Source organism: Rhipicephalus microplus, chromosome X (assembly GCF_043290135.1).
Source record: "Rhipicephalus microplus isolate Deutch F79 chromosome X, USDA_Rmic, whole genome shotgun sequence".
NCBI classification, from domain to species: Eukaryota; Metazoa; Arthropoda; class Arachnida; order Ixodida; family Ixodidae; genus Rhipicephalus; species Rhipicephalus microplus.
In genome coordinates this window covers 384,746,711-384,774,646 of record NC_134710.1, presented here as the reverse complement: position 1 = coordinate 384,774,646, position 27,936 = coordinate 384,746,711, and the positions used below count along the sequence as shown (strand labels likewise).

Sequence of the window (27,936 nt, the reverse complement as noted above, 5' to 3'; positions counted from 1 at the left end):
GGCGGGGACTGTGTGTGTGGGAACCTGGCGGGGACTGTGAAATAGTCCGAAAAATCACAGTCCGAAAAAATGGTCAAGCGTGAAAATGAAATTTATTTGGACAAGAAAAGCCCCCCAAAAAAACCCAATAATGTCATCCTTCATGCAGTCCTTGCATTCTATTTGGGATACAGTAACATCGTTGGCAAGCGCATTGGCAATTGCTGCTTGTGACCATTGCAAGTGACGAAGTTGGTGGCTCCGTGGAACCAAGCGCACAAAACTTGATTTAACAATACGGTCTGGGCTTATTTTACCTGCACCGACACAGCACAGTATGTGAGCCTCCAGAATTTCGCCACCTTCAAAATGCTACTGTCGTGGCCGCAATCGAACCCCCTTGTTCCAAGTCAATAGCCGAGCATCGTGACCAGTGACCACTGAGTGCTACTGAGCAATCGCAAACAGCAGCGAGCATGTGATGCGCACGACTGCTCAAGCGGTGCTCAAACCAACACAACCTCTCAAACACACTTGGCACACCAATAACACAACCACATGCGCAATGATGACCAGAAAAACAAATGCTCAGAAAATAAAAACAACCTACTGGCCAAATGATGATGATAACGAGGCTTTGATAACTAGCCAAGGAATTTAAGACATGGCCTCCAAAACTGGAAGATTTTGTGTGGTTCCAATCTTGGAATCCACATAATTAGCCACTGCAAGCCAAACTCGACTAAGCCAACAAAAAATGCAACGTGGCGGTTCTCAAAATCGAGCGGCATATCTCAAAACAAAATTCATTGTGAAAAGTAGAACTTCGGAACATAAATTCATCCAAAATATGTGTCCCAAAAATGCATTAGTGCAATGGGAACATTGATGGTGCATTTGTGAAGTCTGAAAAATTCGCCGGTGACTGTAAACGAATTTAGGAGACTTAATTTAAATGTACTTTAGAATCTTAATGATGTGAAAGTGGCGAATATGAATGTGTGTGATTCTCGTCAAAGTTCACAAGGACTATTGGGACAAAATTCAGACATGTTCCGAGCGCTTTTTCTCATCATGGCTGGTCGAATTAACTTTAATATTCAAACAATTGAATGAAGGCTGAAATCACCGTGCTCGAAGCTTTGGAAGGATGTGTGCGGCTAGTGCACGCACTGTCAGAACAGTAGTTATCATTTGCCCCAACTGCTGAGTACGAAACCGCGGTCACTGTAGACGTGATCATGTATGGCGACGATGTAACTGGCAGAACTCCAAAAGTGCACGCGCGTCTAATGCTCGACCGGTCAACTTGACGTTGTTTTCCACAAACACTGTGGACAAAACCGCGGCAGGTGCAGTCATAGATAGCAAAAAACGACTTGCTTTTGGGGGTACACGCGCAGCCAGCGCATACAGACGGAAAACTACTGTTTTCCGCATCCGCCACACGAAAAGCCGTGGCCGCGGCGACGTGATCGTCAGATTAAGGGCAATAAAAACGTAAAAAAGACTAAAAGCAATCTGGCATTTCTGTCCAAAGAATCTAGTAGCATACGTTGTTCCTGTCGATCTGCGTACTTTGGCTATGTTTTGGCTTTCAATTTTTAGTTGGTTTCGCGCGAATCATGCTTTTCTGGCAACTGGCTGTGCCGTCTCATCCGTTCACGTGTGTCCTAGAAAGACATATGTGAATTCTTTTGACAGCAATAGAACTCGAAATTTCGGGAAATAAATGAGTAAATTTTCCCCCCTTTGAGACTGTCATTTTCTGCTGTAGTTGGGAAACTCTACACTCGTGTGTTTGGCCACTCTAAGCCATTATAAGACTGCAACGCCGACGTTTACACACACACACACGCACACACACGCACGCACACACACACTTTTTGTTTGTTTTTTTTTTTTTGTGCCAAAAATGAGGGGGGATAAATCAACTAGACCATTCCTCCCGTTACTTAAGATGTTTTTTTTTTTCTTCTGATTTTGAAGTTTTTGCTACAATATAGTTTTTGCTCACTCACTCTGCTTCTTCTTTCGGTACAAAAAAAAAAAAGAATAAATCAACACGACCCCCCCCCCCCCCTCCCCGGTTGCGGAAGTCTTCCGGGTTCAGAATCCTTGAACTTGGTAGGGATGCTACTGCATTTCACCTTTGTGTATAATGTATTGCGAATTTATTGACACCAAGCGTAGAGAACAATTTTAGCCAAAGACTATGAACAAATACTCTGGGTTGATGACACAGATTCAATGCTCAAAATCTTGCAGTCTTGCAGGAGTTTGATAAATGGGAGCTGTCTGTATACCCTCTTGGGCTTTATATTAAAGTTTTCGTTGCATCTTACCCGCCGTGGTGGTCTGGTGGTTATGGTGTTTGACTGCTCACCTTCAGATCGCATGATTGAATCCCAGCCATGGCAGCCACATTTCTGATGGTGAGTGTGCTTAGATTTAGGTGCACGTTAAAGAATCCTAAGTGGTCGAAATATCTGGAGGCATCCACTTTGTTGTCGCTATTAAATCATATCGTGGTTGTGGCATGTTAAACTCGACAGTTAATATTAGCTGTTGTGTGTTCACAAACTTCTTTTCTTTGCCAAGTGCCTATCGAGGCCTCATTATATATTGCATTGTTCCATATTATCCTGTGATGTGTACCGTCTTGAATTAAGTCATTAATGCATAATAGCATTCAGTGTTACATGTAGCATCAAATGGTATATAGTTTAATTTGCTTAAAACTTGTGGATGAATATAACTCCTAATTTAGAATGACCCATGGTGAAGGGTCGGGGGGGGGGGGGGGTCTGAATGTTTGGCAAGCCCCCCCCCCTGAAGTTTTCTAATTTTTGAGTGTTGACACCTCATACTCAGCTTCAGTCTTCGGACTTTCCATGTGCTCTCATCCTCATCAGAAAAATACTGCGTCTGTCCCTGAAACAGTCTTAGCTTTGATGACAGCTGACAGGAATAAGTAAAAACCATATACAATCTTCCATGTACGTATTCGGTGTACAAAGCAATCCACCACCATATACATATTTCGTCATTCATAAATTTTGTCAGGACAACTGCACCTATTTATTGTGCGCAGTAAGTCATTAGCGATGTGGAATGTAGGGTTCTTCGGGGAGCGTGATCCCATCAAGTGTGACCCAACTGGTGTGCCCGAAGACATCCTGCAACACGTAGGCATTGCGTTCAGCTCACCCCCGCCGGGCAACTTCAAGATCCACCCGGGCCTGCGACGTATCCTCAAGGCACGTCTTGAAATGGTGGAGCAGAAGACTGCTGACTGGGCCCTTGGCGAAGCCATGGCCTTTGGCTCCCTGCTTAAGGAGGGCATCCACGTGCGCCTCAGTGGACAGGATGTTGAACGGGGCACATTCAGGTAGGCCCCTTGCTCTCACTCCCTACCGTGCATGGGGCATTGGCCTCGGTGCCTATGAGAGTGCATCTTTTGAGCAACATATTACATTGTGTTTAAAAGAGTCCTGAAGTAAACATCGTAAGTTCAAAGGATTGTGGGCTACGTGCTGACTAGTTTGTGTCTGAAGTTTTGAATAAGTGCTGTTTGAAAGAAGAGCAATGCTGAAGGTACACAGATGGACTAAGTTAAACTTCTGTACCTTTATATTAAAACTAAACTTTTCTATCTCTTCATTGCTATCCTTTCAAACAGCACATGGTCAAAACATCGAGGATTGTGCCACCAGCGACACAAGTTCTAAAAAAGCACTTGTAAGGTTAGAATATTCTAAAGAAAACTGCTCAGTAGCATTATGGACACCTAAATATCATATTTGCAATCAGTGCACACACTTAAGGGAATAACTGGTTTGAAGGCAAAAAAATGTTTTGCCTGCCTTTGGAAGTTTTTATTTTACAATACCAAAGGCCAGTATATAGTCATTTTTCATGTCCCATTTAACCAGTGAAGCTGTCAGAAGGAATAATGGGTTTAATGTTCTTCCACAGCTCTAATGTTCTTCCACAGCTTTAATGTTCCTATACAAGCTTGCCATGACATCACAGCTTTTGATGGCTTGTGTTGAGGCAGAGAGTTTTTAAGAAAAGCAGCTTTTCAAGAGTGCTGCGATGCGTCTGCCCGGAGCCCACCATAGGCCTTTTAGATACACACTGAATGATTATGGGGGGGAAGGGTATGGCAGCGGCTACTCAGTAGCCGAGGAAATACAGCCCTCAACCTCCCCACAGCAAGACAGTTACTACAGAAGTTTGTCTAGCCAAGTATATCTCGCAAAATTCATTGCTCTTGCTGCGGAACTTGTGAATGCGCATGAAGTTAGACGTGCGATTTTTCTTCGTGCTACTCTATGTTATAATTGAAACCCTGAATAAAGAAATAGGCGGGGAAAGCAAAAAAGAAGTTCCCTTTTGAGGGAATTTCGTTTGCACGAGAATGTGGCAGAAAAGAGGAGGCCAAAGGGGTGTAGGCTCTGAGGAAGTCTAGTCAGTCGTGTTAATCTTTTAAGTGCTCACTTATCCGGTCCGCAAAGCAAGTCAGTGTTCGCGCTGCGATGCTACTACAATGAGTTCATCTCGGCTTACGGCGAAGTGTAAGCAGTTTTCGCTAAGGAGAATGTGGATGAGCTGGAGGCCTTCGCGGTGCAAAGTTTGTGCTGCAGGCGTCAAAAAAAAAATTTGACTTCTTTAAGGAAGCGTGCATTTTTTGGTGTTCACTTGCGCATTTGTTTTTTATTGTGAAAAACGAATTCAATGAACCACCGTTGTAAAGATAAGTCATTTTGGTCTGTTCAAAATAAGTATTTATGGTTAATTTTTGGGCTTTCACTATAACGATTTCTCAAAATAACAAATTGCTGCGGTCCCCTAAAGTTTGTTATACCGAGATTTTACTGTACAGGGGTGCAACAGCTGTGCCAATTGCGCCAATTTGATACAATTCTTCATTGTTGCACAGAGCTGCGCCAAAACTATGAGATTTGTGGAAATTGCGCCACGCTGTGCCCAAATGCCCGAGCAGCTTCAGGAGCGCTAATTTCAGGGAGAAATGGAGACCACATTGGCCACCTACAGTTTGCATTATCAATCCAAACGTGCAAACCTTAATCCTAAAACACTGTTAGGCGAGGGCACTTGTGAGACACAATGAACCAGATGTAGTAGCAATGACACGTGCTCATCGGTCCGCAGACCGCAGTGGATACCTACGGCAAGATGCCATACTTTTCTCTCTCTCTCTCTTTCAAGACAAAAATGCATTGCCATAGCCACCAACCCTTGCAGGAGATATGAATTTCCTTGCGAGCAAATGCGGTAATGACATGTTAGGAAGTAAAGCTTAAAGCGTAGGCCGCAGTTTCGGCACATGAACAAATTCGACGTGCTCTGAACGCTGGCGTCTCAAGGGACCACCATGTTGGTTGCCACAATGGCTCATAAAACATTTTTCTAAAAGTCTTGAAGTTGCACTGTCCCGCCGATACATATCGTGTCTTCGCCGAGCCAATGGGTGTCGTTACTTTATCTCGTCGAGCACGCCTTGCAAGCGAGCCGAGAAATAGGGCTCTAAACTTACTGCGGCTATGATAGAAAAAAAAAAATAAAAGATGGGGAGTGAGGTGGGGCTGTTCGAAATTGTTTTTTAAATGCGGAGCATTTTATAGTCGCACCCACTTGCAAATCTGGCGTTGGTGGTGTCGTCGACCCTCCCACTGTGCATGCTCGCGTCTCGTGCCAAACCACACCGAATTACGCAACATTCACGCGATACCCCCCCACTACTTTGTGACGCATTTACTAGAGTTCCTCCCCATGAGAAAATGCGGCCGACCTTTGGCCTTGTTCTAACCCGCGCAGAATGCGGTTTAAGCTACCTTCGCCGCAATGCACTAGTGCCCTCTGGATAAGCGCGTTATGATTTGCAAGGGGCTGTTAGCGCTAGTCACGAGACACAACACATTTTGTTCAATTATTCATACATGTATGTGCTGCATAATTCAGAGTGCTGGTATGATCGCTGACATCTAAGAAAAGTTACTGGCAGTGATTTTGATCATTGATGGACATTCCTGCTGCCCTAAAAAATTGTGCTCTAGCAATTGTTTTTCGCCACCCCTACTTCTCGGTATACGTTTCTCCCGAATTTTACGGTCGCCAGCTTCGCAGAGCCACATTTTAATTCGCAGTCTGTCAAAGAACTTGAGGGGTGCGGCAAATGCTATTGTGGACTTTATGATTGTTTGCTTAGTAGGGTGGTTTAAAACGCTTTCTTTGAAAAAGCGGTGCTCATGCTCACTCTACATGATTTAGGTGAGGTGGAATGGCTTGTATATATCGTTTTTGTGTTTTTTAGGGGCAAAGCTCCTTAGGGTGTGGGTCTGTCCATTCTTCGACGGTGTATGTAGCCACCGGTGGCACATACCCGAAAGAGCGGTCCTTAGAGTGTCCGCTGGATGGCGGCACTTGTGTATGATGAATACATGATGAAAATATGCGAGATGGCTGTACTTGGAGTGTTCACTAGATAGACGGACGGACGGATGGACATACAGATAGACGGATTGACTGACAGACGCACAGACAGAAGGGTGGACGCACGAACGAATGGATGGACAGACAGATAGACAGAGGGACGGCCGCACGAACAGACGCACGAATGGATGCGTGGATGAACGGACACATGCATAGACAGATGCATGGACAGACGGAAGCAAGAACAAATGGGCGGATGAAAGCACGGACGGGCTGACGAACGCTTCGCCCCTCCAATCATCATTCACTCTGTGGATATGCTGTGATTTTTTTAATTTACGCTTTCTGGTTTATATTGCTCCAAATTTGGTCTTTCATGATAAAGAATGGGTGGCCTTTTTTCGTAACCTGCTCCAAATTTGGGTTTTAGTGCTCCAAAAGGGACATTTTGCTGCTCTAAAAATTGCTTCAAACTCTAATTTGGCTGTTTCACCCCTGCTTATAGCCTGCGGGACCAATGCCCATGAACATGCATACATATATCATCTATAAAATGTCAACACCAAATGTTGTGTGAAAGGTATTTTTCATGAATTTTGAACATTAAAGGTATATTGACGTCATCAAAAGTGACTCCACATTCACCCCCTTGCTTTGCTCACGTTACCGTGCTGCAGTCACTAAAACAAGTTATGATGACACCATAGCTACCATTTTTCTTTTGCTGCATTTGTTCCAACAGTCTATACTTCTCGGCGGCTGCTCACGAGTCTGTGGCTGCGACACACGTGTTGAAAGTTTTGTTTGGTGACACTGCTGTCTCGTTTCATGTAAAAAAGGACTTCTTGATGCAAACCATGCGGAAGTGCTTCACAGGTCTGCATGCTGACGTGGTCGATCGCTGCACATACTAGATGGTGATGTTGCACCTGACGGCTTGACGTTTTCGGTGCTCTCTCATACTGAAACTGAAATCAGTCGGTAGTGAGAAGCCTGTAATTATCTGTCATGCACTGCAGCAAAGAATGTGCTGTGTTATGACCTAACAGGCCCCCAGCAACATGTTTCAACAAAAGAATGCAAAGCCAAACTTTTTGTATTAGTAACACTGTTTTATTTTGTAACACACTATAACACTGTTTTACCTACCATTTCTTCTGGCTTTTCATATCTTCATTCATAAGACTGGTACGTCTGGTGCTTTGAAAGTGCACCCGCCATGGTGCCTTAGCAGCTGTGCTGTTTTGCTGTTCATTGTAAGGGCTTAGGTGAAATTCAAGCCGCAGTGGCTGCATTTCAATGAGGGGATATGCACCTGTGAAGTTATTAATTTTAGGCACTTTTTTAAGGACTACAAGTGATCGAAATTAGATAAGTTTCCTGCTGGGGTGTGCTTCACAATTGCATCATGGACGTAGCTCGTAAAACCTGAGAACTTATAATTCTTTTGTCTAGAAGTGAGATTTTTCAATTTCTCTTCACTTAACGTTTCGTTTTAGCATTCTTCTTCTAGCGACAAATTTGTAGACTTTAATTTGAGTGGGCTACAAAATGGAGTAGAATTGCTTCTTTTCCTAATAGAAATTGAGGAAAAATATGTTGCTGCCCTGTCTAGATGGTTGTCACAACAGCCGAGTGCTTCACTTCCATGCTACCAGATGCTATGTTATCTTTGTCCTGCTGTGCCTTAATCAATGCGGTTCTTTGTACAAGTTTGTATCCTTGCGTATAGTGGCACCAGTGATGTTCCTTTAGTGGGAACGATAAAGATGTGGTCAGTGTAATGATTGTCTCTTGATAAGCGGGTGAGAATCTTGCTGCTCCTGCACAAATTTTTTTAAAAATCGGTACTAATGGGTTGGCACGCCATAAGCAGCTGGAATGACAAAAATCTTTCTCATGCAAAAACACCTGGCAACAGGCTGGTGCTTGGGCATTTACTGCCTTTCTAATGGGTTCTCCATGACGTGGTGATGACAAAATGATCCCCATAGTGACCATGATGAACTGCATCTGCACGAAACAAGTTTGGCAGTGCAGCTAAGTGCCATTGTGGTTTTGACACAGACATGTTCTGCTAATCATGCTACTACTCGACAAGACAGTGTTCCATAAAACAATTGGTTACGGTATGACGAATGTAGGTTTCTTTGGCTTGCAATGTATGTAGTTGGCTTTCTCGGGGCCTTAAGATACTCTGGCTCTTTTTGACAGTCACCGCCATCATGTGCTGCACCATCAGACGATCGACAAGACGACCTACCGACCCCTGTGTCACCTTTGGCCAGACCAGGCACCTTACACTGTCTGCAACAGCTCTCTATCAGAGTATGGCGTACTTGGTAAGCTCTTTTACTCCCAGATATGTTGTTTCATTCATGCTTGTTTGGTGCACATGCAGGTCTGTGCACTGCTGAATCGAACAATTATTAGTTCTTGCGAGCTTGGTCCTAGAAGCATGAAATAAAAAATTTGTCGTATGCACACTAAGCCACTGAAAGAACCTTATAGCATTTCTGAAATATAAACTTCGGTAGTTCAAGAACTGTTGTCCTTTTTTGTGGATTCGATTTGAGACATGCATTTCAGAGCAGTCACTCTACGATCTTTATTTACTGACAGAATCTATGCATATCTCGGGCTGTGGCGAAATTAATTGGCAGCTTTGTTCGCAGAAAGAAATAGGTTGTGTAATGAAAAACTTCTTGAGTATTCGTACAAATAGTAGGCTGACGTCAAGAAGCCCTAATGGAGAAACAAAAAAATTAATTTCCTAAAGGGGCCCTGCAACACATTGTGAGCATAGTCAGAAAACGCTGCCGATCGGTAATAGAGGCTCCCGAGAACACGCGAGCCAAATGTTATGGCGCAGTATGCGGCCTGAAATTCACAATAAATTATCAAAGTCAGCGAAAAATTGCTTTTTCTTCCCTCTACAAATCACTGAAGACGCTCAGAAATTACTCGTAAAATGCCCATCTATCAGCCATTAGCTGATTTTAACATGACGCACTCGGTCATTACAAAGATTGCCGCGAGAGGCTGTCACTTGTCCATGCGTGCGCGCACGATCGAACTGAAAAAGTTGCGTATTCGAAGAAAAAAGAAAGAAAAAAAGTGTTCAAGGTCATAAGATGCTCTAGACTTTTTTGTTTGTTTCTTTGCCCCTCCCATCCCTCTCTGCTTATCTTCCAGCGCTTTCGTCGGGACGAGAGAAGAGAGAATGCAATTGCAGCGTGTGCAAATCTTTGTAATTCCGCTCGTACTGGATGGATTCTTAAAGTTTTTGTGGTGTTGAATTTGTGAGGCAATAAGCTCGTCCAGTGGATTAATTCCATGGTTGCTGAAAAAAGCGTTTCAGGGCCCCTTTAATGTGCTGGGACCAGGTTATATTACAGGACGCAAAAGTGAGAGACAAGGTAAAGTTTAGTGATCACACCCTAGTGAAAAGGAGGATTATGCTCAACCTGAAAAGAGCAAGGAAAAAAATCTTCCAGATACACACCAACCTCTTAGATACAGTAGGGATAAAAATATCAAGAGTTTGAGATTGCCCTTGAGGACAAATACAGTGCTTCAGAACATGGAAGGCATGACATGTAAGAACTGATTTAAGCTGTAAGTACACAGATTTCTATAGGAGCGACTAAAGTTAGAGGTGGCTCATAACAAGTATAAACTTCTAATGAAAAATATATAGAGATGTTTTCCGCAAGGTGCTCTGTGTACAAAATGTATCATTCACCATACTTTGAATGAACTTGCAGTAGAAAAATGTTTGTCTGCTGCTTTGCAGCTTAAGTAAGTTGCAATATTTATACTGTAAAAATGGGAATATAGGTCCAATTCCTTTTTTTTTAACTCAAACTCACCGAAAAGTCGATCCTGATCTTATAATACCAGCCATTGGCAGAAAAAAATGTGGAAGTCTCCCAACAATGGGCAGCTGAAGTCAAAAGCCTTCGTTGCCATCACGAACATCAGCAGCGGTGCTGTTAGGCAAGGCTAGGCAAGGCCTACAGTGTTCTAACAACGCCATTTTGCCTCGGTTATCTGCTGTCAGTCTGCTGTTTCCTTCTTCCTTCAGAAATGAGTGGTAGTCGATGGCACTTTACGATAGGCTTTAAGAAAAAAAAGTCATCGAGTATGCTGAAGAGCACGGCAACCTGGTGGCGCAACGATGTTCGGTGCATCTTAGAAAAGCGTCCAATACTGGAGGAGCCAAAAGCAGTGCATCACATCCTGCAGCAACAAAAAAAAAAAAAAAAAACTTCACTTTAAGGACAAACTGAAGTGCACCCTGCACTGAAAACAACACTCGCCGAATCCTTCCAGGAGCTTCGTGGAAGGTCGTTACGTGTGACAGCGGAGTGCATCCACGTGAAAGCTATCGATATAGGGCGAGACTCTGGGCTCACAAGGGTGCAATTAAAGGACTCGCAATCGTTGCGCCGATTTATGAAGCGGAAGGGCTTTGCGCTGAGGCGTGTGCCAAGAACTGGCCGAAAAATTCAATAATAAGCTGGTCCAGCATCAGCGCTTCATTGTTGGGGTTCGTCGGCAGCATTGCCACACATGGGCCGGTGTGATGAAACTCCGATCTGGTTTAACATGCCCTCGAACCGAACTACGACCACTAAAGGATCCATACAAGGGAAGCTCTTGACAACGGGAAATGAGCATTCGCAATTTACAGTGATGCTTGTGCGCACAGCTGATAGAAAGAAGCTGCCCCCTTTTATCATGATCAAGAGAAAAGGTCTATCAAAAAAATACTTTCTCTGGGATGTTATTGTGAGAGCAAACGAAAAAAAGGTACATGAGCGAGTCCCTCATGCTTGAGTGGATCCGGCTCATGTGGAATCGGCAACCCGGTGTGCTTTTTCAGCAACCGAGTATGTTGGTGCTGGACTCATTTTGTGGCCACCTCATGGCCGATGTAAAGGGAGCTCTGGCTGATGGCAAGACAGAGCTTGTCGTGATTCCTGGGGGACTAAAATCAATCCTCCAGCCACTGGGCTTAGTGCTCAATAAACGCTTTGAATTTGTCTGGGAGCAACGTGCAAGATCACTGTCCTCAACAGCAGAGTGCATCCGTGTGAAAGCTCTCCAGCACACGACTCTGTGCTTACGAGGGTGCAGTTCAAGGGCTCGCCATTGTGGTTGCGCCGATTTATGAAGCGGAAGGGCTTGGCGCTTAAGCGGTGTACTGCCGTCTTTCTGCAAATGCTGCATCAGTAACGCTTTGGATAGAACGAAAGATGATGCACTCTGGGATGTTACTAGTGAAAAACAGTCGTCGTCAGACTCAAGTTCGGACGAGTCTCAAGTACAGCACTTGGTGGCCTTCCGCCGTTTAACTGCGTAAGATTAGTGTCCTAATAAAAAAAAAATGTTACCACAGTGTAGCTGGTTGTAGGGCATATTTATTAAGGTAAGTGTGTGCTGGGATACTTTGCAGTTTAAAATGTTTTTTTTTTTTTTTTGAAAATTCAAAGTTTGGGGGGGGGGGGGGGGGTCGACCTATATTCCGGTTTTTACAGTATTTTTGTCTGTGCGTGAGCTGGAAAGCTGCTTTGCTTTTTTTTAGCAGTGCTGTCGTAGTATAGCACAGTTCTAGAGCAGCATCATGTTACATGCTTTTGGGAGTGGTTTCCTTCGGCATGGGTGCAACAGCTACGCCAGTTTTATACAGTTCCTTATTTTTATGCCAAGCTGAGCTAAAAGCACGAAATTTGTTGAAATTGCGTTATGCAGTGTCAAAATGGCCTACTCGCCTCAAAATTTTTTTACTTGTGCCAATCTTTAGCAAGAAATGTAGTCTGCGTTTGCCACGTGCAGTGTAGGCATCATCCAGATGAGAACCAAAGGCATAGGTGTGCTTTGTGTTGAATGCCTGAAAACTTTATTTTGCCAGTTTAAGTGCTTCTGTTCATGTATATTTGAAAATAAAGGTGAAAGTTTTACATAATAAATGTTAATCTGTGTGCCTCTGGTGGATTTAATGGAAACAATGGCCATTTGCCTGCCTGCCTTCCAATTCTCCCAGTTGGCCTAAGAGACTCCCGAATTTTGAGAAAACATCCTGATTGTGTAGATAAGCTCATAACTCTCCTGTTAAACAACACTTAACTCGCCAAAAAAAAAAAAACAGTGAGAAAATATAGCTGTCCTAAAATTTCCTGGCCTGACATTATTTTATTGCCTACAGAACAAGTCACTCTTGCCCCAGTACACTGGTGCATTGCAGAGAAGAATACTGTTTAAAAGCGGGCAAACGATACTAGTTGTCGCTAGACATGGCACGTTTCGTTCCTTAAATTATTTGTGCCTGTACATGCCATATAATTAGAAGTGTTAGTATGATTGCTTACATTAAAAAAATTAATGGCAATGATTCAGAGCTGTATATGACGTTGAGAAACAATAAACAAAAATGTGCATCAGTTTTCGATATTTATTTTTTCTGCCACCCCCACTCACTTCTGCTTTATGGACCTCTTGAATGATCTCCTGAGCTTCAACGTCATCAGGTTCGCAGGTCCACATGAGCATTTCTTGTGCCAGTCAAACAACTTGACAGGTGCTGCCAATGCTTATGTGGACTGGTCCATCCCTTGCACTGTGAGGTGGTTTAACACTTTGCTTTTATTGAAGTAGTAGTGCTCACGTGCACTGTGTATGTGTTAGGTTGTGTGTTGAATGTATTGTACCTATTTTTTTTTCTAAAAGTAAGCCTTCTTTTTTGTACTTATGCTTTATAACGTATAAGTATGTTGTAGTGAAACAGTTTTACATTGAAACTATTAGCACTTGGCACGGGATTTTTTCAAAAGTTAATTTGAAAAGCTCGTTAAAGTGGTGTTCGTTCTACCGAGGTTTTACTCTATTTATAAAAAATATTTTTCAGCCCTTAATCTCGCGAGTTGATAGCACAGTAATCTTTCGGTGTTGCCCTCAACTGTGGACCACACTGTAGTTGCATAACTTTGTGGGCGTCTTGTGTGTCGAAATTCTGTTCTGGTGCTGGCTTTGTGTTCTCCAAATAATTGCACTTTTTGTCCATAGGTTTTGAGCTGGGTTTCTCTATGACGAACCCCAATGCACTGGTGATGTGGGAGGCCCAGTTTGGGGACTTCATGAACACCGCCCAGTGTATCATCGACCAGTTCATCAGCAGCGGGCAGGCCAAGTGGGTCAGGCAGAGTGGCCTTGTCATGCTTCTGCCTCACGGCATGGAGGGCATGGTAAGCTTGGGTACTTCTTCCGCAAGATCATGTGTAGGTGCCTTTAGATTTTCACAGTCGTATTGAGCCCTTGTGCACTAACAGGATTCAGTTGGTTGTTCTTCTTTGGCTCCACCAACCGAAGGATAACATCACTGTTTTTGAGCAATATACAGTTTCGCTGTCAAGGGCAGATGCTACTCAGACACTTTTTTTTTAATACAGTCGATCCCAGATATATCGAACTCGAAGGGGATCGCAAAATAGTTCGATATACCAAGAATTTGAAATACAAAATATGCATATTTAAGGCCTAAATTGAAAAATTTTAGGCCTCTGAAATCGTTACAAGAGCTAAGATAACGGTTTGCTCAAAAACAAGGTGCGAACCGCATGTTACCGCACTTTATTTAGGCCATAAACTTGTCTAGCTTCTTGCGTGCTGTCAAGTTCCAGTCATCCTTAATATCATTGAAGCTTTTCAAATAAGTGGACTTAGCTCCTTCGTCCACAACGTTGGTTGACGCAGAACGCCGATGCAAGCTTTGTAGCGCGAGGAAAGCTTGGTTAGCGGTGGCAGCGAAGGCTTTTGCATATTCATCATACACGCACGAGTACACATCCGTGGCACCAGCAGCCAACATCTCAACAACGATGCAGTCAGAAACGGCAATATCGTTATCTGTATCGATGAACACGTTAAAGAACCCTAGGTGGTCGAAATTTCTGGAGCCCTCCACTACGGCGTCTCTCATAATCTTATGGTCGTTTTGGGACATGAAACCCCACATATCAATCAATCAATCTGTATCGATGAAGTCACTTCTGTCCGAGATGGTGCCTGGAAACGCTGATAAGTCGCAGAATTCACTGAGGCACCGTACGCCGTTGTTAGCGGTCATGACGCACCTGAAGTCATCACCTGGCCTGCAAGGAACGCTTACAACACAGAGTTTTACTTGATGTCGCTCCAAGCGCTAGTCATAATTTTTATCGCTACATGCGGGTCAACGTTCAGTTAAACTCCCGAATGAGGATATATCAGGAACGAGGCGAGAAGTGCACAAAACAAGTTGCAAAAGACGCAACACCAGGTTCGTCTGAGGAGAGGCCATGACATCATATTCGTAAAGTCACTGCATCGCAAACACCCGCACTACCTCCTAGCGGAGAAGCAGATCAACATTTCGCAATTTTCGGCGAGCAGCCGCAGCAGCGGCCTTAGCACCAGCAAAGTGGTTGGTGTTTTCTGCCGGCAGCGAGTCAATTGCTGCTTCTTTTGCGTATTATTTAGGAAAGCTGTGCGATGCCCAGCTGTAGTGTATACTCAATGCGAATCACGTACAATGCTGGATGTACCTGGTGGCACTTTTCACTTATGTTCGCTTCACTGTTGATCAGTAATGCATGGTGTTTGCATGCAAAGCTTTCATCTGTGTGCTCCGTTGGTTCTTACTCATTGTGTGAACTGAGAACACACGCGAACTTTCAAACTTTTCTTGTTATCAGACTAAATGTGTATGTATTGTACAATACATATACATTTTGTTGTGTGCGCACTGGAATTACACCCTTCACGTACAGTGGTGCACGGAATAGCTATGAAGCAAGCTCTCAAAATCGTGCATTGCCACACTGATACTATATACGAGCAAAGAACTGCTAATCGGCCTGTAGATCGGGAAATCTGGCTAAGAAAAAAAAGGCCTTACAGTGAGCAGAACGCATAAGTCACTGCCGGGTGAGTTCGAATACGATGATGCAAAGGCTGAATGATTTTGATGACAACACGTACCGGTGCTTTCTGTGCTGTTGCACAAAAACACTCCACGAAGTATTTCAGCATGCCGCACTCGGGCCTGCCATGCGCGAAGAGTCTGGGAAAGGTGTGCTCGCGAAGTTTTACTGCATGCAAACCATACAATACGTGTTAAATTTACACCAGGACTATAAGTCCGCGCAGAAGCGAACCAGCGCTGAGAGCACACCGCAGAGCGTCTGCCGTTTTGTGTGGCCATACCAGTTTGTTTGCCCCATAAATTTGACATCACTTCCGTCACACTTCTCGCAATGCATAGGGATACGATAGGGCCTCTCCTCAGTTTTTCTTTCCTCCATGTCGTCCGAGTCCTCACTGTCGACATGTTGGCGATATCGATGTCACTATGGCTTTGTAGCTGGCAGCCGCTGCTTTTAGCGGCTTTGATGCGAAAAGATAAAAAAAGTGCAACCTCCGAGACATGTGTTTTGAAACCGAAAACACTAAAAATATGTGACAAGGTAGCACATCTCGAAGGCCATGCTTTCCAGGCTTGCATGCCATCGTAGTTACCTTCTGCGTAAGGAGCAACAACCAAATTGTCAGAGGTGTGGAGAAATCTTGGCGGGAAACCATCTTTTTATCTCTTGTACAAAACTAGAGCGGGAACGGAAACTTCTTTTTCTACCCCTATACCATCAACAAACACCATTTCATCCAGCTTCTTTTATTGGCGAAAACCCTACAATAGAAATGAAGAATCTCATCAGATTCCTAAAAGCTATAAATGTACTACTTTGACCCTTATTACCAAAAATATTAGAACCTGGTTTTAATATTTCTCTTGTACACAAAATATACCTTGCCTTCAGCGCAATATAGCCATAGTTGCTTTTGCGCCACAAAAACCGACACAGCACAAACACTCTCAACTGGTACAGAGAACTTTGTGCTGAAGGCACATATAACAAAGAAGCAGCTGCCAATTCAAGATTTCTTTAAATGGTGTGGTCAGCAGTAAATAGCCAATAAACTTGTGGACCTTACACCTGTTTTCAGTTTATTGCATGCAGTTCGGTTTTACAATCGCTCAAAATAACCTTAAATCTGATAAAAGCAATGCCAAATAATAATGTGTGATGTAACCTTGCCCTCAGTCATATATATTAGAAATTCTGATAATTCAAACCAAATTCAAAGGTTCCTTCGAGAATCGACTGTATACTCAAACCTTGATATAATGAACCCGGATATGACGAAGTATTAGTTACAACGAAGTCAATGATGAATAGGCTTGCAATAGATATAGAGTTAAAAATACAACAGTATAGGAAATTTTTCGATACAATGAACATATTTTTGTGTAAGCTGCAACTTCATAATAGCAATGTTCGAGTGTACTATTTGCTGCTGGTAATGAAACCTTCTGTAAAAATCATAGCACAGGTCGAACCGAAATATACCGTAATTACTCGAATCTAACGCACACCTTTTTTCCGGTTAAGCAAGTTCATAAATCGCATGCGCGTTAGAATAGAGTACGAACAAAAAAATTACGGTCAATCTATTGCCATCGGCAAATCCTAAATGGCCACCCCCTACGTGCGTCGGCATGGCGCGTCGGCCATTTCTGCCTATGTGTTTCCCATGTGTGGCACTTCGTACGTGTGCTGAGAAGTTCGTCATCTAGTAGTGCATTAGCATCGACGGCATGGAAGGGCCGACTCCAAAAACTCGAGTGCACCACGATGCCGCTTTTAAAAGAAAAGTCATCGCGTGTGCAGAAACGGACAGAAATCGGGCCGCATCGCGGTCGTTCGGAGTTCCCGAAACGTGCGTGCGGGACCGGCGGAAACAAAAGCAGAAGATTGTTGACAGCAAAGCTTCACGCAAAGGCTTCAGTGGACCACAGCAGGGTCGGTTTCCGCAAATTAAAGAGCTGCTCGGCGAGTATGTGCTTGAGCAGCGAGCGGCACAGCGGCCCGTGACGACAGAACTGCTCCAAGTGCGGGCTATGCAATTAGTCTTAGAAAAAGGTCTAATGTGGAGCCAGTTTAAAGCGAGCAAGTGCTGGCTAACTAACTTTGTGAAGCATAAAAAAAAATCAAAATATACATTTTAAGCGCAAGGGGCACTCACAATTACCCTGCAAATATAGGCGCTGTAAATACAAAAGTTTTTGTGCACATAAAATAACATTACACGTGGTGTCTCATGCCACCATGCCAAGCAGTTTCGCGATGCGGTAAAACACAGGTTTGCCACGCATGTTTCACAGCAAACACTTGCTTTCTCTTCAACTTTTCTTTGTTCATAGCATAATTTACAGTTCCTAATATTTTTTTTTTGGCTGGTGCCGCCCTGAACGTCCTGAAGAGTGTTTCGTGTAGGACCATCAAGATAGACTGTGGGACCACTAAGAACCGCCTCTCTTGCTATACATCGGCTTCTGAAAAATCTGCGTTCAAGCATATTTATTTGTGCTTTTGCATAGCTCTCTAATAACTTGAACAGTAAAAAGCAAAAAATCGACAGCGCTCACGGAGCACCGCGCGGCACTACGTAACGTGGTTCCAAGATTCACTCCCGGCTGCCTCCACGCACGAAACTGCACTCTGCACTGCCGCTGGCAAGTAGTCCCGCCCGAAGGAAGTCAGACAAGAGCCCTAACCTTCAGAACACATCGGATCAACTTGCACTGACGCGTGCCGGCAATAACGCGGCCTGAGCACAAAGCTAAACTCACCGGTGGACGACCGCCGATGTTCTGGGTCGGTTTGACGTACTCTCTTCGACTGCGCTGAAATCAAAAGTGTCGATGTCGTCTCCTGGGGCTGTGCTGTTGTCATCATTTGAATATTTCAGCCCAGATGCACGAGAATTCCCCGAAATTCATCGTTTTCGTGAAGCGGTCACACGCGACGTCGACGCCTTGATGGAAACTATGCATGCTCACTTGCGCACATGGAAAGGCGCTTTAAAATCACTACACGGCAAAAAAGAGAAACGCAAATGCAAAACTGATAAAATACTTTTTGTTTTACTCGGTAGATAGCGCAAGGAGTCCAAAAGCCTTCGAAACAGGGCAAATATTGAAATTGTAAACATCGAAAACATGCTATCGATGGGGATAGGCACGGTCACGAAAGTGTTGAAGCCTATCATAAACTGCCATTGACTGCCACTCATTTCTCAAGAAAATAGAAAAAAGTGAACGGCAGACTACAACGATAATTAAAGCCAAATAGCTTGGCTAGTACACTGTAGACCTTGCCTAGCCTTGCCCAAGGACACCGTTGCTGATGCTCACAATGGCAATGTAGGCTTTTAGCTTCAGCGGCCCCTTGTTGCGAGACTTCCACATCTTTTTTTTTTTTGCTAATTTCCGGTATATAGGATGAAGTTCGACTTTTCATCGCGTTTTTCTTTAAAAAATTCTACCTATTGGTTTTTACTGTAGGTTGCCAACAAGCATTTAGGTGGCAGCCTTGTTGTTCTAAAGGCATGCAACACAGTGTAATGCACATAGTAAACGCTGATGTGAGGGACACAGCATTCGGGTATTATTGATTTGCCGCCCCGCTGCAGTGGTCTAGTAGCTAAGGTATTCGGCTTCTGACCCGCAGGTCGCGGGATCGAATCCCGGTTGCTGCGGCTGAATTTTCGATGGAGGCGGAAATGTTGTAGGCCAGTGTGCTCAAATTTGGGTGCACATTAAAGAAGCCCAAGTGGTCAAAATTTTTGGAGCCCTTCACTACGGCGTCTCTCATGGGCATATGGTGGTTTTGAGATGTTAAACCCCACATATCAATAATCAATCAATTCTTGATGCTCCTGTGTCGTTCACACTGGTGACCGTAACGATGCAGATCCACCTCTTTTTTTTTCCACCAGGTATGCCAGTGGCATCCACTCTTGTGTGTCAGACATTTGCAGCATTTTTTCATTCTGTGCGCTTTGAAGATTGCATGAATTGTAGAGAGCAGACCTAAATACTACATCTCGGTCACGAGAATTCGACACCATCAAATTATGCATGTGCTTGCCACAATCGGAAGATAAATACAAATGATACAAGGTTTCTAATTCATAAAGTTTTACTTCATTCAGCTGTATGCAGTAAAACCTCATTATTTTGAACTCGGTTATTTCAAAATCCTGTCTAATTCAAAGTGTGTCCACAGTCCCGCATCTTGCAATGCAAGTTTCAGCGCATAATTTGAAGTGGCGGTCAGCACCAGTCCAATTGATTGGGAAACTTTGAGGGCAGTGTGCCCATTCCCGATCCCAATTTCGCCACTAAACCGTGAGAACAACAGCCTTTAAGAGCCATTAAGCAGTGCACTGTAGTGATACTAATGATTAGCAGCTGAAGCAGGCCAACCTTGATACTTCCAGCTCAAAAAATAAAATTGTAGAAAAAATAACAGCCGAGTGATCAACTGAAATGTGCGCCTGCGAAAAAAAGGCGACGTGCTTCACTGCATCATAACGGGGATGCGTGGGCAGCATGTTGCCTGGTTCTCGCAGTGTGGGAGCTCATGATTCACCCAGTCTTTCTGGGAATATAAAGAAGAAAAAAAATAAACATCCTTGCGGAATTTGCGATATATGCAAACTAGGCTTGTGCGAATATTCGAATTTTTTGAATATTTGAACAAATAGTTGAGTATTCGAATTCACTTTGATTCAAATTCAAATTTTGAATATTTTCGAAGTATTCGCAATGAACGAATAAATACATTAGTCCGCATGTTACTGCCTGTAAAGGTGGTTTTACTGCACTGTAGAAATGCTAAGCCGTGAAAGCACTTATCTAGAAGAAATTCGCTTTGCCGCGAAGCCTCCTTTCAAATTTAAAGTGGCCCTTAACACTTACTAAACATGGTCAGAAAACGCTGTGGATCAGTAGTTGAGGCTACCGAGAATACGCGAGACAAATATTCTAGCGCAGCACGCGACCTGTAATTCACAATAAATTTTCAAAGCTAAAAATTGCTTCTTCCCTCGGCAAATGACACTACAAGCACTAAAACCACTTATCACAACCGTTGGCTGATTTGAGCATGGCACGCTCGTCGTTACCGGGGCCGCCGCTTGTCCGAGTGTGATCGTACACGAGTAAGTGCACGATCACACTGAAAAGTCGCGTATTCAAAAAAAAAGAAAAAAAAAAGGTGCTCAAGGTCATGAGGTGCATGTGATGTATTTTCACTCGCCGTGACATTCCTTTCTGCTAAACTTCCAGCTATTTCGTCGGGACGAGAAAAGAGAATGCAATTGCAGCGTGCGACAAATTTTTGGTGCTCCGCTCGTACTGGACTAATTCTAGAAACTTTGCGGCGATGAATTTGTGAGGCAACAAGCATGTTTACTGGCTCCATGGCTACTTGAAAAAGTGTTGCAGGGCCCCTTTAAAGGAACCTGTTATCCTCAAATCAATTCTTCATTTTATTAAGCTTGTTATGATGGCTTATATGCTGCAAGTATAATAAATTTTGAAACGCTAAGTATCTTACAGGTTATTACTCTCATCCCAATGTATCTACTACTCAATGTTGTTTCAACTTTCTTTGAATGAAATAAATGGCATTTGCATAGAGTCCCTATTTCAATTCAAAAGAAATATTGTGCAAATTAATTAGGTCATGATAAATATCCCTTTTTTTCTGTGTAATACATACCGTTTGAATTCGGTTCGATATTATTCGATTAAAATCACCATTCGCTTTGAACTCGCTTCGAACCTAAAATTCACTATTCGTACAAGCCTAATGCGAACCTCTAAATGCCGGTTGCTCCAGCAATTCTCGCACTTGCACTGCAGGCGGAGTTCTTGCCTGCTACGCCTACTTCGAAAACTCGATTCGAAAGTTTCAATAATCATGTTTTCCAGCTAAAACACATTGCAAATTTCATCGCACTGCCCATTATTTAATTCTTTGTTTTACTAGAAAGAATGGGCGAATAGTCTCATCATGACATGCTTATGCAGCGAGGAGCAGGCGATATGTTGCCCACGTGTCACTACTGTGTTGCAGCGAAGATGTGTTTTTTTTCGCAGGTGCGCGTTTCAATTAAGGGGACTTTTTTTTTTTTTTTTTTGCATTGGCAGCAGCGAGGCTCAGCGTTCCTCCTTGTTTGCGACGAAATTGTGACCTGGTATTGCTAGAAAACTTGACACTTGGAGCCACGAACTAGCCGGCACAGCAAACAACCTGCTTTGGTTACTTCAAATAATTTTAAGTTCTTCGCATCCCACTTTTTGTATGTTCTGTTAATTTGAAAGTATGATGAATTAGATGAATTTTCACGATTTTGTTGACTTTGTAATAATGAGGTTTTACAGTTTTATCTTCTTTCTCACATGGTGTTAGATGTGATGGACTGAAGTGATCATACTGTCTAGAATTCTTATATTATTGCAATGTTATGTGGTGTGCACAAATTGGGCACATTGGAGGTTTTCGATCCAGCTTAACTGCAAAGCCCCTTGTGATGTCTCATTTCTTTCATTTCACGTTACAGTTTCCTGTAAGCTATCTCATATTTTTGCAATTTTGTCAGGGCCCCGAGCACTCAAGCGGCAGGCCAGAACGTTTCCTCCAGCTTTGCAGTGAGGAACCTGATGTCTTTCCTGTGAGTACTACGAAGTATTCATAACTCTTTTCTTTCTAAGTTTTTTTCTCATTCTTTCTAATTATTAATTCTTTTCTAAGTTCAGTCTTTCGTTTTGAAATTTCAGTCGGGCTTTATTATGTGGTCCTTGCATAAGTAAGATTTAGTTAAACTTGTATCTGCTTTGAAAACCGGACATGTTTTCCACCGTGCGTAATGGTCTTGGGAAGTTATTATTCTAGCTTTGCTGTCTTCATCACCTCTCTGTAACTGCAATGCTGAGCTGCTAGTGTTATTCAAGCCCCCGCAGGGGCGTCTGCGTACGCAGGTGTTTGGTGTGTAGCAACACCACGGACCAGAGCTAACGGGGGGGTTGCCACTCCCTCCCACGCCTAGCCGTGCGTGGCTGAGCCTTGTCCGGGAAAAAGGGGATCCTGGGGGTTGAGCTGACGCTGGGTGCTTGGACCTTTAAGGACCCCCGGCAGAGGCAACACACCCCTTTTTCCCCGGCTTCACGTAGACGGCACCCCTGGGCTGACCCACCCAGGGGAAATCGGCAGTCGCCTTTTCCTATCACTCTCTCCCTACACCTTCGTTTTTATCTCTCACTTTTTATCTGTCCTGTCATCTTCTCTTTTTCATCTACTTCCGAATTTCCTGGTGGCAAGGGTTAACCTTGTGTGAATACCCAGTCTTGGCTATTTCATATTAGGTTATAGCAGCGCTGTACAGCTGGCGTCGACAGTACTTGCCCAGCATCTCCTGCCACGTCCCCGTGGTGGGTGGCTGGCACCGCTGCTAAACTTAATATTCAATTTATGGCAAATGCTTTTCCCCCTCTTCCTGACCGCTCCCTGAAAAGGTGGCGCACCGAAGACACTTTCATGCTCAACACACCAAAACCAACCTTCCCAAAGTACCATGTGATTCATAGCCAGAGCGAAAAAAAGACAGTACGTACTATTTCACCTTTTCTTGTGTCGAAGACTCCCACTAAAGCAATAGGGCCAGGCTATAAAGTCACAAAGATGGGAAGTGGAGATCTACTTGTGGAGGTTCGTGACAAAGCTCAATACGAGAAGCTGTCTAAACTTGTAGCGTTTGGAGAAACCCCGGTTTCCGTGGGCACACACAGGTCCATGAACACTGTCCGCGGCGTCATTTCTGATGATGACCTTCTTCAACTCTCAGAAAGTGAACTATTGGAAGGCTGGCAAGACCAGAATGTAGTGAAGGTACAGAGAATTATTATACGACGAGACAGGAAAGAAACACCCACCAAACACATAATTGTCACGTTCGGTACTAGTGACCTACCAGAATCAATTGAAACCGGCTACTGTAAGCTCCGTGTGAGACCATATATCCCCAATCCCCGTCGATGTTTCAAGTGTCAGTGTTTCGGACACTGATCGCAGAGTTGCAGAGGGCGAGCCACTTGCGCAAAGTGTGCATCCACTCAACACATATCGGACGACTGCACCTCAGAAGCCACTTATTGTTCGAACTCTGAAGGAAATCACCCTGCCTACTCACGATCATGCCCCACATGGAAAAAGAGAAACAAATAGTAGAACTCGAGGTCAAATTTAATTTGTCATTCCAAGAGGCACGTAAAAGTTTTTCACTGTACAACCCCTCGTATCCCTCTTTTGCAGATGTGACGTGCCGGGGCGCCGTGTCACATGTTTATGCACCCCCGAATGTCACACAGTGTGTGGCCGCGGTCGTGGCAACAGCGCCCCCGGCTGGAGCAGCCTGTACTGCTCTGCCACCTGACAAACAGGGCCAACAGACCCCCGTGTCTGCTGAACCTCGGACCGCTGCAAGCACAGTTAAGTCCGAAAGTTCTGTGAATTTGCCTGCCGAGCAGGCACCATCCACCACCTCACAAGAGGTGATGGATACAAGTACGGCTCCTCCGGCGCCTCAGATGTCGAAAGATAGGCGCAACTCTTTGGAGCGCGCCAAGAAAGAAAAAACCCGAATTACAGGGCCCCCAAAAGGCCCTGTAACCTAAGGCTACACTTTTGTGCACACAGCACCACACAACACTAAAATGACACAAATACTACAGTGGGACGTCAGAGGACTGCTGAGAAACTATCCAGGAGCTCTTACACGAACATACACCAAAAGTGCTGTGTGTGCAAAAAACACACTTGAAACGAAAACACACTAACTTTCTACGCAATATGTTATCTTTCGAAAGGACCGGAATGATGCCATTGTGCCATCCGGTGGTGTTTCCATTATAGTCAATCAAGGGATTGCATGCACACACCTACCACTACAAACATTCCTTGAGGCGGTGGCTGTTCGAGCAGTTCTTTTAAATAAGCTCGTCACCATCTGCTCTTTATACATACCTCCACAACACGGTCTTGAAAAGCATGAGTTCTAGTCCCTCATAGACGAACTTCTAGAACCCTACCTTGTCCTAGGGGACTTTATAGCACATGGTAGCCTCTGGGGTGACTGTCGCTCCGATGTGCGAGGTCGCCTGATTGAACAGTTCCTTTTTTCTTCCGGTGCGTGCCTCCTGAATCGGAAAGAGCCAACTTATTACAACATTGCTAACAATACGTACTCAACAATAGACCTTAGCATAACATCACCATCACTCCTGCCTCTACTTAAATGGTAAGTCATTAATAATCCATACGGTAGTGACCATTTTCCTATCGTTATCAGCACATCAATAACAAATACATGTCCTGCACAGGTACCCAAGTAGCTCACTGACAAAGCCAATTGGGAAAAGTTTCAAAAAATGACTGTATTAACTTGGACTGACATGTTGGCGTTAAGCATAGAGGATGCTGTGTGCTACTTTACAGCTTTTTTGGTTGATGCAGCAACGAAACGTATTCCCCAAACATGTGGACCGTCAGGCAAACGATGAGTCCCGTGGTGGAATGAGTGCCGTGATGTGCGAAAAAAAGCAAAATAAGGCATGAAAGTTGCTTAGAGACTAGCCAACTGCCGAGAATCTTGTTAACTTAAAAAACGTCAAGTCGCAAAGAAGGAGGACGCGCCGACAGGCGAGAAGGAACGTTGGCACAAATTTTCATCAGGCATTAATTCATACTTAGATGAGGCGAGAGTCTGGAACATGGTTGGTAAGGTGGCAGGACGAAAAGCACATTCACTTCCTCTAGTGAACACACAAGGGGAGTGTTTGGAAGACCAGGCTAACACTCTCGGAGCGCATTTCGAACAGGTCTCCAGCTCATCACACTAGAGTGACCAAACCCCGCAGGGGCGCCTGCTCAAGTAGGCGTTTGGTGTGTAGCGACACCACGGACCCGAGCTAACGGGGGAGTTTCTACTCCCTCCCACGCCTAGCCGTGCGTGGCTTTGCCGTGTCCGGGGAAAAGGGGATCCTGGGGGTTGAGCCGACGCTGGGTGATTGGACCGTTAAGGCCCCCCGGCAGAGGCAACACACCCCTTTGGCCCTGGCTTCACGTAGACGGCACCTCTGGGCTGACCCACCCAGGGGAAATCGGCAGTCGCCTTTTCCTATCTCTCTCTCCCTATATCTTCGTCTTTTGTTCTCACTTTACATCTTTCCTGTCTCCTCCTCACTTCATTTTACTTCCAATTTTTCCTGGCGGCAAGGGTTAACCTTGTGTGGCTATCCAAACTAGGGTAAACCATATTGGGTTATAGTAACTGCGTACTGCTGGCGTTGCGCAGACATGCCCACATGCTCTGCCACGTCCCCTTGTTGGACTCCATGGTGGGTGGTAGGCGCCGTTACCGAAAAATCCACATTTTCCCATGGGATCCTCGACCCCCTCTCTAACTGATCGTGCCTCGAAAAGGGTGTGCACCGACGCAACTTTACTACTTTGGCCTAAAAACAGAGAAACTTTCCCAAAATACCATGTCCTTCACTGCGAACAATCATCTACAAAAGCTAGAGCAATCTCACCCTTCCTTGTAGCCAAGTGCTTGAGAGAGACCATTGGAACCGGTTATAAGGCCACGAAGATGGCAAGTGGTGATCTGCTTCTCGAATTAAAAGACAAAGAACAGTACAATAAACTCTCGCACCTTGTAGCCTTTGGTAACATCCCCGTCTCGGTGAGCGCACATCGTACCATGAATACAGTGAAGGGCGTGGTATCGGACGAAGATTTGATGACGCTGAGTGAAGAAGAGCTTCTTGATGGATGGAAGGACCAAGGTGTGATACATGTCCAGCGCATCAAAATCAGACGTAACAACAATGAAATAGCAACAAAGCACTTGATACTCACCTTCAATTCAACCACTTTACCTGAAACTCTCGAAACTGGCTATGTAAAACTCCATGTCCGACCTTTCATTCCAAACCCGAGGCGTTGTTTCAAATGCCAGCGATTTGGTCATGCATCCCAGAGCTGCCGAGGGCAGCTGATCTGTGCTAAGTGTGGCACAACCGGCCACAGTGCTGATGAATGTAGACATGATGAGGTCCTCTGTGCAAACTGCGAAGGTAGTCACCCCGCATACTCCAGAGCGTGCCCAGCCTGGAAAAAAGAAAAAGAAATAATAGCTATAAAAGTAAAGGAAAATATCACATTCAGAGAAGCAAGACAACGGATGTCGTTAACATTGGCACTAAAAACACCTTTCGCCGAAGTGGTGCAACGAGGGGCGGCACCACAAAGGCCCTTGGCAGTTGCCCGGACCACGCCTAGCGTGCCGAGGCCAACGCCACAAGCCCCTACGGCGGGAGCAGCCAGTGCTGCCCTGCCCACACTCAGCCTGTCCACACCAGTGACCTCTACAAGCTCTGGCAGCAGCCAGGGCAATCACGAGGCCAAGGGGGCTTCATCAACCCCCAGCTCGGTGGGGACAAAGACTTCGTCGATCGCGGCGAAGTCTAAGCGACGCACAGATCGCTCTTTAGAGCGGGTGTCCAGTGCCTCGCAAGAGGCTATGGACACCAGTTCAAGCCAAACGGCGCAGGAAGCGCCGAAGGAGCGGCGAGCTTCGCTCGACCGCCCCAAAAAAGACAAAACGCCGATTACAGGGCCTGACAAAGGCCCTGTAAAATGAGTTAATCCCCGTCTTCTTTGCACACAGCACTTTTTTCTTTTTTTCCACAATGGACAAAATCATACAGTGGAACGTAAGGGGAATGCATAGAAATTTAGATGACGTCCAAGAGCTTCTGTGTAAGTTTAACGCGAAAGTGCTATGTGTGCAAGAAACGCACTTAACTCCTAAGCACAAGGACTTTCTACGACAATATATTATTTTCCGAAAAGACCGGGAGGATCCTGTCGTACCATCTGGCGGTGTAGCCATTATAGTCGATCGTAAAATAGCATGCCAGCATTTGAAGCTCCAAATGGCCCTGGAAGCAGTGGCCATTCGAGCTGTACTTTTTAACAAACTCATTACCATATGTTCTGTGTACATACCACCGCATCAACAGCTACACAGACGTGATCTGGAATCATTAATAGATGAACTCCCAGAGCCATTTCTGGTTCTAGGTGATTTTAATGCACACAATATCCTGTGGGGCGATGCTCACTGTGATGCGCGAGGACGTCTCATTGAGCAGCTCCTTTTCTCTTCTAGTTTATGTCTTTTAAATATGAAGAAGCCTACATATTTTAGCCTTGCAAACAACACATACTCCTCCATAGATCTTAGCATTTCATCACCGTCCCTTTTACCTGTTTTTAAGTGGAACGTTCTTAAAAACCCTTATGGGAGTGATCACTTCCCAATCATCCTGAGTGCGCCGGGCAAAGATCAACTGCCCCCGCAGATTCCTCGATGGAAGATTGACTCAGCTGATTGGGAAGGGTATAGAACTCTTACACACATGACATGGACTGAGCTGTCTGCCCTGACCATAGATGACGCTGTCACGTATTTTACAGCTTTTAT

At 44.6% G+C, this 27,936-nt stretch overlaps 1 protein-coding gene across 2 annotated transcripts in view; it reads left to right on the top strand.

Moving 5' to 3' along the window:
- Ogdh (oxoglutarate dehydrogenase Nc73EF) overlaps positions 1 to 27,936 on the top strand; it is a 179,391-nt gene that overhangs the window by 112,851 nt on the left and 38,604 nt on the right. For both annotated transcript variants that reach the window (XM_037413353.2, XM_075880061.1), the window contains 4 exons: positions 3,100 to 3,370; positions 8,653 to 8,780; positions 13,507 to 13,685; positions 21,991 to 22,062. In XM_037413353.2, the coding sequence (XP_037269250.2) occupies positions 3,100 to 3,370; positions 8,653 to 8,780; positions 13,507 to 13,685; positions 21,991 to 22,062 (650 nt within the window). The remainder of the gene's footprint in view (positions 1 to 3,099; positions 3,371 to 8,652; positions 8,781 to 13,506; positions 13,686 to 21,990; positions 22,063 to 27,936) is intronic.